An 11,212-nucleotide genomic window follows, 5' to 3' on the forward strand; every position below is an offset into this window, starting at 1 on the left:
CAGCAGGAAATTATTAAACTTCTTCTCGAGGTGAATGTCGTACATCTGTTTTATTAAACGAGGGAGTTCTGCATGAAGAATTCTGTTTCAATAATTAGTTCACCTCAGAAATGTCAAGTCAGCGGTGTAAGCGAGCCCATTGTTAAAAAACAATTACAGCCGTGGTGAGATCCTTGCTTTGAAATAGTGCGAGTGAAGCCTTTTCGCAACATTCTATTCTACACCATGAATCGGCTTTTGCCATGTGAAGTGGTGTGTGATTGTGTGCGTAAGAGGTTTACTGCGATACTATCCGAGACACTCGAGGGCTTCTTTCACAGTGATTGACCCTTTTCATTTATTTATCCACAGTGAGCTGGTTTTGACCTTAGAAGGCATTCTACATGCTTTTTTTAATTAGTTTTCAAAGTTACATTAAAACAGTACATTATACAAGAAAAAAGAAAACTGTGAGGGGGTTAAACGGTTAGTTCACCCCAAAATAAAAATGCTACCATCAGTTACTCACCCTCACATATAAACATTTATAAATGCACATACAGTACATAGAGCACATCAAATATAGTAAATGGAAAAACAAACATGCTTGACTGACGCTGTTTAAAGCGTTAAAGTTTGGCAGGAATGTACTTTCAATGGTGGGATGTAAATTTCTCAGGTTTCATTAAAAATATTTTAGTTTGTGATTCAAAAATGAACGAAAGTCTTGTGAGTTTAAGGATAAGAGGGTGAGTAAATTACTAGTGTTACCAAACAGAATTGGAAAAATAATTATTGTTCTCAAACACCTTTCCCCTGTCTGCCATTGGTCAAGACAAACAGATAGCTCTGCCCTAAACCACTAAATCCATTGGTTGAGACACTGTTGTTATGCTGGACTGGTCAGGATATTCAAACAATAATCAAATAATAAAACAAAGGTTTGATAGCACCACAGAGCGTCAGTGTTTACACTTTTCAGCATACTCAACCTACAAATGACTTACAAGCACTCTGCATGTTAAGCTGGTATAGGAAAAAGTATTTTAACATCAAACAATGGCCAACAAACAAGAAAAATTGGATAATTAACAATCAACAAGCAGCTTTGAACATATTATTTTGAAATGTTACAGCACAGATATCAGTCTAGTATTCTACTAAGCCACATTCCGAGATCTGTTTATTTTGTGGGAAGAAAAGGGGCGTCAGCTCATAGTGGAGTGTCTGACTGGTTTGTAGAAGAGTGAAGAGCCCTCTGAGAAAGCACTTGTGATCTTTGAGTAAAGCTGTTGTGCTGAGAGGGAGAGGAGGAGGCAGTCTGGCATGGCTCGGCTGATATACATAAGAGCTGTGATTAACTGGATTCAAATCCTCACCAACAAAAAGAGCAGAACGCTGCCACACAACAGTGGATATTCATGTGTCTTTCATTTTATACATCTTAAACCTGGATGACAGTTTATATAAAAGCAGACAGCAAATTAATCATAGTAAAAAAACAACACACACACACACACACACACACACACAAACAAACTGGCGCTACGGCACGGCCACTAAACTACATTGGGCACGGTTCCTTTGTCCCCGGCATAATTTAATTGATAAATGAGCGAGACGAGCATTTTGTGTGTACAGCTGACAGTGGACTTTTTGTAATGTAATGACATGGCAGTGTTTGAGGTGTACACAGGGACATCTGCCTCCAGTCTGGCTTCAGAGAGGAGCATTATGGGAAGGTTAGCCAGGGCAAGGCTGAGTGAGCAGTCACAATGATGGATTCAGAAATGGCAAGTGTAACGTTTGCATTCATTTGAATTGATACAGCTGTGCCAGTCAAACATCGAGCGAGCGTTAGCCACTTTTATAGTCACAAATCTGCTGCTATGTAGTAGTGGCATTATGGGTGGTCGCTAAGAAGCCTTAAAGGGACAGTGATCCAAAAACTGAAAATTCTGTCATCAATTTTACTCACCCTTATGTTGTTTCAAAACGTTATACAAAACAGTGAGTTAACACTAAACCACACATACACACACACAACATCAGCTCAATTATGCGCTGCTACTAATGCAACCACACATGTACACAAGTTCACACATAACTATGAAAACAATCCACATTCACTATCTACAACTGTGTACCACACACATTCATAACGATGTGCACATACAGATGTTTTCTTCATTCAGTCGGTCTGTGGTCGCTGGAAATGAAAGACACTTGTGCATGTTGGAAACAAAGTATTGTTTAACCCTTAGAGGCTTTGGGGTTTCAAACAGAACCCACAAATATACCTCTCTGACTTATAATTGTTTTTACAGCCTTTTTTTTATCTCTCCTTGACCAAAAAAATAAAATAAAACAAGATCAAATAAATGCTTAATTCAATGAATATGAATACAATATATACAACAGTAATACAATAATTAAATAAAAAATATATAGTTTTCACTGTAATTTATAATAACATTTTTAAATATATTTTTAAAAATAATATCTTAATAATCGTTTAGAATTTAGATCAACAACAATTTCACCCTGATCAAAATCTAACATAACACATCCAAGACTTCACTATAAAATAAAATAAAATATAGAATATAGAATAAAATATAAAATGAAATAAAATCTTAATTACTGAATAAAAATACAATACAACAATAATACAATAAATAAAATCAAAATTGTATTTCTATAATAATTTATAATAGCATTTTTGAGTTAACCAAGAGTTATTGAGTTATTTGAGAAAAAAAAGGAATAAAATAAAATAAAAATTCTATTGCAGATTCTGCTAAACGCATCATTCATGTTTTTCTTTTTGATTGATGTGGACATGTGAATTGCAGCACTGACATACGTACTTGATTTGAGGGCAGAGTGGGTGACCTCGATCTCACTGCCCAGGTAGGGCTGCAGGACACTGAGCTCAGGTTCAGAGGGGTCAGGGCTGGAGCAACTGGACGCCACACTCCCCCCGGGACTCACCATCGCCCTCTGCTGGAGCTCCATCTTCTCATACACAGCCTTCAACTGAGGACAGACAAACACCAGTCAGATTAGAGAACAGGAAAAACATCACTATCAAACAAACAAAACAGCCACAATGTAAAAAAGTCAAAAAATAATGTTTACACACATCACATTTAGGCTATTTTACAAGGACATAACAAGAGACACAATGCTGAAAATAAGAATAACTGCAGGTACTAGCATAAGCACACTGATCAAACGGTTTGTCCTTGTTTATTTCATACAAAATCATTGTACAGGGGGAATTACAGCATGAAAAAGTTAACTCTGAATATGACATCATTCCTCAAGATCATAAAGTTCATAAAGTTTACACAAAAGAAAGGTACAAGGATTTGTTAGTTGGAAAGTAGAATGGATGATCAGTGCCACTGTACTATAATGCAATATTGATAATTCATTCTCGCTCAGAGCAAAGCCCTGAATAACACAGGCCAATATTAATAATAGATGCTTCAAAAATTACTATGTATGTAAGACTGAAAGAATAGTTGCTGTTTCCTTTGGATGTACAGTATGAGAAAGTCTGGATGAGTTACAGTGGCCCCCAAAATATATATTCACAAAACATCAGATGTAAAAAAAAAAAATCACTATTTTACATGGCAAGAGATAGCAAAGTTAAACATCCAATCGGTAACAGCCATATGCTACATTGCTGTCACATGACCTCACTGTTACATATTTACATATTTAACTCAAACAAAAGCAGTTATTTAAAACTTCAATATGATGCATATATATATATATATATATATATAAACATTCTATAAAATTAAAAAATTTAAAATTCTAAAATTTCTAAAACAATAAATGAAAAAAATTGATAAATTGCAGTATTTTATTATTTATATGATATAAAAAAAATTAGAGTTGAAAATATAAAGATTACAAATATTTTAATGAATACGAAAAAATAAATAAACAATAAAAATCTTAATTTACGTTTTATATAACTTTCAAATTTAAATCAATCAAAAAGAAAAAACATCAATATACATTTTGTCTTGATGTTGGCAGTCCAATCACAACGAATCAAGATGATGTTAAAAAATAATAATAATAAATTACAGCTGGTGCTACTGCTGGCTCATTCGTCACACTGGAAAGGTCAAGTTGAGTGCATTGCATTGTGGGATACAATGATCCCTGGAGCGTTCACGGTTCACATGTTGGCAAATACAGGTAATCCTGTTTTCCATGCAAACAAAAGCTTATCCAACAGCGCACACAGTATGCATACCACAAATATTCTGCAAGCATGCTATACTGAAAAACACACACACTTATCTCTTGTCGAGAGGTGCTATTATTCCAGCAGGTGCCTCAAATGGGGCGAAACGTAATAAGTAATTACTAACGAGTTAATAGACACAGCCATCAGACAATAATTAGACACATTACACCGCAACCGTACATTAATTGTCAATAAAACAGACTCTAATGTAACGGCTGAGAGCCTGTGTGTGAAACGCATCGGTCGAGTAGCTTACAGCACTTTTCCCAAACCAGTTACGATCATATAAACACGACAGGCAGTATGATAAACAAATATAAATGAAATTAAAAAATGAAACCCAAGTCGACAGGCGTCTGTGTTTGTGAGCACATGCGTTAAGCATCAATGGTCAAATTAGATGTGACAAGGGAATCAGAAGCTGTCAAACATAATGTCACGGTAGCGTTATGAGCCGAGAGGACGTTGACGGTAATGAGAGAGAATTCGGTTGAGCGTGCCGTGGTCTCTGACCGTCTCCGATTGGCACGTTGACAAGCGGCCATAAAGCCGGGCCGGCTGATGAACTCATTCGCCAGCCACTAATGAATTAGCACTTCCCTTCTTCGCACGGCTCACCTTTCCAGTCACGTCAAAGGCCTGGCAGAGGAAACAACGGCTTAATGAAAGACAAAAAACGCCAGGGAACATCAGTTGCGAGGGCAGGTAACGCGTATGGGAGATATGAAGTCAATATGAAGTCATCTGCATCCGTTTCTCAGGAAAACAATAACCGGTGACACGCGACAGGAATACGCATCATCAATCACGGGGAAATATTGCGCCGCGCACCCCAGCCCGGTCTGTGTGATTCGATGGGCTGACATTTCTCGCAGAAATCGTCCAGATCAGAGAGAGGGGGAAAGTAATCTCGGGGAATCACTTCTCCACGGGTTTGATAGATGGCCGTCTTTCTGCGCATCTCTCTCTGGTTCTTGCCCTAAGTGTTCATACCTGATCAAACTCTATTTCTGGGCCTGAAGCGTGCGGGCTGGGATATTCATCACCGCTGTTGTGTATATACACGCTGCACATTATTCCTGAAGGATTGTAGAGGCATGCGACTCACAGAAAAGAGCGTGTCAATTTCAGCCAATCACGGAGCTGCAAACAAAACAAAAAACAATGAAAACTTCTTCCCTCATAATAGCAGCCAGGCCGGTCACAGATGTGTCTCGTGAGAGCCGTAACATGGACACACTCTCGGCTTTTCAATTCTATTGAGAGGCATTCGTCAACAACACGACCTCTGAGAGGATTTGTGAATGTGTATGCATGTATTAAAGGAATATAGACTATTAGGGCTCAGCCGAGTTGGTGGCATTTCTCTATTTGAGTTACATATGAGGAAAGAGTTATTGGCGGAGCCCAAAACTGTAAAAATGCTGCTTGATTTTTCAATTTATGATTCTGTTTCTACCGGCAAATGAACGTATAGATATACACATTCACTATGTTGTTTTTAGTATTTCCTTGTTAACCTCTAAAGCTCACTTAAAATTGTTCTAGATCATTAGATGTGATGTTATGGTGCCTTGGAGGCCGGTTTGAAACCGGTTTCCTTACAAAAAATACAAAACATTGTTTTGTTTGGTCACTGACTGTTAAGTCATTGTTAAGTCAACAACTCAACCACATGTACGGAAACTTGTTTCCACCTCAGAGTAAAATATAAAAATGGTAATTGTGAGGAAGAAATTTAAGATTCTAATTGCGTATAATATGCTAGTGACATATAAAGTGACAATTTTGAAAAAAAAACATTTTTGCAGACTTCGTATATCTCACAATTTCAACTTTACAAAGTGATTTTGGTCAAAACTGTAAAGATAAATTCTCATTGTGGCATATACAGTCACATTGTAAGAAAAAGTCACTTTTATGTCATATTGTGGAACAACTATGACAAATTATGACAAAGTCATCATTGCAAGATATAAAGTAAATTCTGTGGCATATAAAGACATTTGAGATGAAGACAAAATTGTGACTATAAAGTCAATTTTGTAGCATACAAAGTCAAAATGAGATATAAAGTCAAGTATGCGAAATATAAAGTCAAAATTGAGATAAAAAGTCACATTGTAACAAAGACATAATATAACTAGGAAATTTTGTGGCGTATAGTCACAACTGAGATATATAGTCACACTTTGCCATATAAAGTCAAAATTGTGAGATATAAAGTCAAAAGGATGAGACTGTAACATTGTTGCATATAAATTAAAATTTGAGATATAAAGTCACTATTCATAAATTCACAATTGTGAGATCTAAATGCAAAATTGAGATATAAAGTCAGTATTGATAGTCATAATTGTGAGATCAAAACTGTGACATATAAAGCCAATTTTATTGCATTTAAAGTCAAAACTGAAACATAGTCTCAATGTGCAAAAACAAAGTAACGATTATATATAATGTCAGAATTGTCAGATTGGCAAAACTGTGAGATAAAAAGGCCCAATTGTGAGACAGTTACATTGTGGTATATAAATGTCAAAATTGCGGTAAATAAAATTAAAATATAAAGTCACAAATACATATAAAGACACAATGAGCCATTTATAGTAAAAACGTGAGATATAACAAGAAAAACAGGCCACACAGAGAAGAACCAATTGCCAATCCAATTATTGTAAGTTCTTAACTTCTCTGCTGGCTAGTGTTGTCAAAAGACTTCGGTACCAAGTCGGTACTAAAAAAATTAAAACGTTACAGTACCAGGTTTTTTTAAGTACCGGTGGTACCGAGTACCCGGTCAACCCGGTTCTTGATGCGCTATCCGAAAGGTGCGCAGATGCTCTCTCATAAAAGCACGGAGACGTGGCGACCTCAAAATGAAGAAGCACATCAAACTAACAAAACACTTTAAAGACAGACACCCGGATCAAATGACTGAAACCCAGTGTGGGTGTTTTTATATCACTGTATTTCTGAAGGAAACCGACTGTCTTCAAAAAATTATGGATGTCATTGTCATTTCACCTTGCCTGTAATGCCTGATAAAGCAACGTTTGTGAGCGCAGCACTTATTTGATTACAGCCGTTACTGGGGAAACCTGATCTCTCCCGCTCTACAAGCGCCTCCTGCTGGCAGAGAATGAATTTGCATATATATGCCGCCACAAATAGAGTGCAAGTCTGGGAAACACCGCTTCTGTTATGAATATTATTCAATATTTTAATTTGAATGTCGGATTGAAATGAACGTCGCTGTTATTAGAGTAGTTCATCGTTAGCATAAGCGCGGCTAACGCTAATATAATGAGCATTAGAATTAAGTTTCTTTATTAACTATTTAATGCTCCTATAACTTTTATTAGGGTAAAAAAACAGGATGACATGATGATATTTACTATTTTTACACACCAGAGGCTTTTAAATGAATTGTGAATCTAAAATATGCGTGTTAGAGAATGTACAAATGGTTAACATTGTTTGTGTCATATCAGTCAGAAAAGCAGTTCTGTGTTTATTTTTTTGTTTTTGTTTTTTTAGCTAACTTAGTTTTTATTCTTGGCTGAATAACTCTAGAAGGTTTTAAAAGCCCTTTAAAATTACAGTCACTGGTATTGTACCGAATACTGAAATTTTGGTACAGTGACAACACTACTGCTGGCATAAACTTTCTTCTCATTCATGACAAAATCCTGTGAATTGATTTGCATTCAAGTTAGCAGGCATCTCGCCCTCTTTTCTCTCAGCTCAAACGCAGATATTGGCCCGAGGAAACATGATGTCAAACAATGCTGACTAATGTCACTTCCTCTTGTAATCCATTACTTGCTCCACCTGCATGGTAATGAGAGATGGAGCCTGTTGCCATGCCAACCCCACCTGCCAATCAACCCCTAGGTCACGACAGGATTTTGCTGTTGCTAGTGAATGAGCCGTTCGTTTGTCAAAATGTTAATGATTGAGCGTTATCGTGAAGAACAGGATCATCTATAAAAAGCTGATGTAAGACGTCTTTAAAAACATGTAGGCAGGTCACTAGGTTTTAGAAAAGAAAGTTCATTATCATTTCAAGTTTCTCTTCCAGAATTGTTCCTTCCTTTATTAGGGCCCTATGAAATCTCTTTTATTTTTTTCCCAGATTCTGATTTTTTTTCTGCATTCTGTTTTAATGGTTTAATTCAGTTTTAATAAAATAAAAATAAATGTCTAATAAATTGAATTCATAAAACTTTATCTTTTTTTACAATAATAGTGCCCTCTGAAATTTTTTTTTTCTGGATTCTGTGATTTATAATTTAATACAAATCAAATACATTAATTTTGCAATCAAATGAAGGCATAAAACTTTAACCAGTTTTGTCTGATTTTCACCAAAATTGGCTCAGATCATGTTCAGACAATGCTGGCAAAAGACTTCCAATAGACCAAACCATTCTCGTAAAGCGTGTTAACGAATTTGATGAAATTCACGCAAAAATGGGCAATGAGCAAAGCGCCACTTACTGGTCAAAAGATAATGAAAATTGACAGTTTTTGTTTAAAATTTTAGTTTATCATTTCTGAATAGTTTGAGCAAAAATCATAATATTGATCTAGTTAGATTTGGAGCGGCATACCGAATCAAATGATACGGACAGTCCTATGTCAGCGATTTTGAGCATGGACCATTTCGAATTTTACAGTAAAATGCTGTATTTTACAAATGCTTTAACAAATTTTATGAATCTTATAGAACTGCTTGCAGGAAAGTTATGAAATTTGGCACACAGATGGAGGACAGTCTCATCATTAACCACAGCAAATTTGAAGTCTCTAACTCAAACTCTCTAGCGCCACTAACAGGCCAAATTTGCATTCATGTTCATGCTATTAACTTGAACCATAAGATCTATGAGCAAAATTATTTTCTATTTCTATGGGTCAAGACTTTTTGCAATTTTGCCTTTTACGAAAAATCTACTTTTTCAAACTCGTCATCGACTGTCTGTCTAATTTTCATGAAAATTGGCTCATATCATCTTCAGAGCATTTTAGCAAAAAGTTATTAAAAGCTTTTTGATATACCAAACCATTTTCTTAAGCGTATTAACAAATTTGACAAAGTTTGTACAAAAATGGACATGAGGCTATATCTCTACAACACTTTAATGCATTCTGACCAAACTTGGTATGTGTTATAACAAGCATGACCCGAGGTCACATGAGTAGTTTTGGTGCAGCACCACCTACTGTTCAAAAGATATAAAAAATTTGACATTTCTGTTTATAACTTCTGATTAGTTTGGCCAAAAATCATAAGATTGGTCTCATTAGATTTGGAAATGCATACCGAATAGAACAATACCTACTTTTTCTATTTCAGCCTTTATGGGCATCGGACAAAGTTTTGTAGTATAATGCTGTATCAACAAATGTCTTTAACAGGGGTCTCCAACCCTGCTCCTGGAGAGCTACCGTACTACAGAGTTCAGCTTCAACCCTAATCACATACACCTGGACCAGCTAATCAAGGTGTTCAGGGATGCTTAATTACAGACAGGTGTGGTGAAGCAGGGTTGGAACTTAAGTCTGCAGGAAGGTAGCTCTCCAGAAGCAGGTTGGAGAACCCTGGTCTTTACTGAGCAATTAAAGACAGCTCCTTAGCTCTTTATTTTACCTCTGTTGTGCTTGGCCCCTTAATTGCAGCAGCTATATTTATTTTTGTTATCATCACTTTGAGAAGTACATTCTAGTTTACAATAGTAATGTATTTCTGTCATTTAATATTCATAGACACCATTCCATATCACAATATGATTCATTGTACAGCCCTACTTTTGATTTATTAATCAAAATTTTGCCAAATTCTCGGACATTCTAAATTATACAGTAAATACTATTTTATGACTTGATTCTGCAATTAGAACATAGAGTCCTACTTTATCACATTCTTCATTTTCATTCCCGTTCGTGGTATAGTCTTACATCTTCTCATTCGCGCCCCTCTCTCACTCCAGATGACAAATAAGCCTGACAAAAAGTCTCTCTAAATCTCCCGCCGTGATCGTCCACAGAGGGGCATCGACATCAATCACACCCGTGTGACCTGCGCTGAGGCCTTTACAAACACACAGTGAGTCGGCACACACAAACACAGGTAAAATCCACGGAATGTGATTGCAGGTGATGCCGTGCAAACAAGGCTGGAATTACAGGGATTAAGGAGCGGACCAGACTAATCTGAGATCGGCCGGCATCTGTGTGCTGAACATCGGCTCCAGATGTGTGAGATTACCTCTCAAAAAGATGCACCTGGGCCGCAGCTTTCACTCCCAGAGGGTATTAGGTAACCGCTAAAACACAAACACACACTTTTAGAGTTTACAGCCTAAAACATGGAGTCCCACAAAAAAAAAAAAAAAAAACTTGGCAAAATACAAATGGCGTAAAACAAAAAAACTGTAACGATATTGCAAAACATGGTATTAGCAATGTTTTGTGGCAGTCACGTTTGTTTTCTTTAATATATTTTATATATATATATATATATATTAAAGAAAACAAATACCTTTAATCATGTTTGAACTTTCTCAGACTATAGTTTTTGCTGTGGTATATGAAGAAGTACTTAAAGTGTGTGGAAAGCAAAGTTACAATGATATAAAATTAGTGTCATTAATTTTTTTGTTTGTGATATATATAGATTATATATATATATGTATATAAGCAAATAAATGCTTAAAATAATACTAAGAAATTATTCCAAACTTATTCAAATAAATAAATTCATAAAAATAACAAATGCATAAACAAGCAAATAAATAAATAAAAATTATAAAATAATAAGTAAAAGCATAAATAAATAAATGCACAAATAAATAAACAATACTCTAAAACATAACCAAAGTCAAGTCAAGTCACCTTTATTTATATAGCGCTTTTAACAATACAGATTGTGTCAAAGCAACTGAACAGCAT

General features: G+C 35.8%; 1 protein-coding gene across 1 annotated transcript in view; it reads right to left on the bottom strand.

The window, feature by feature from the left end:
- Positions 1-11,212, bottom strand: part of LOC107673991 (partitioning defective 3 homolog B-like) — a 176,434-nt gene that overhangs the window by 127,774 nt on the left and 37,448 nt on the right. The window contains exon 3 of the mRNA XM_016467843.1: positions 2,850-3,018. Within this exon, the coding sequence (XP_016323329.1) occupies positions 2,850-3,018 (169 nt within the window). The remainder of the gene's footprint in view (positions 1-2,849; positions 3,019-11,212) is intronic.

Source organism: Sinocyclocheilus anshuiensis, unplaced genomic scaffold, assembly GCF_001515605.1.
Source record: "Sinocyclocheilus anshuiensis isolate Anshui unplaced genomic scaffold, SAMN03320099.WGS_v1.1 scaffold348, whole genome shotgun sequence".
Classification (NCBI taxonomy): Eukaryota; Metazoa; Chordata; class Actinopteri; order Cypriniformes; family Cyprinidae; genus Sinocyclocheilus; species Sinocyclocheilus anshuiensis.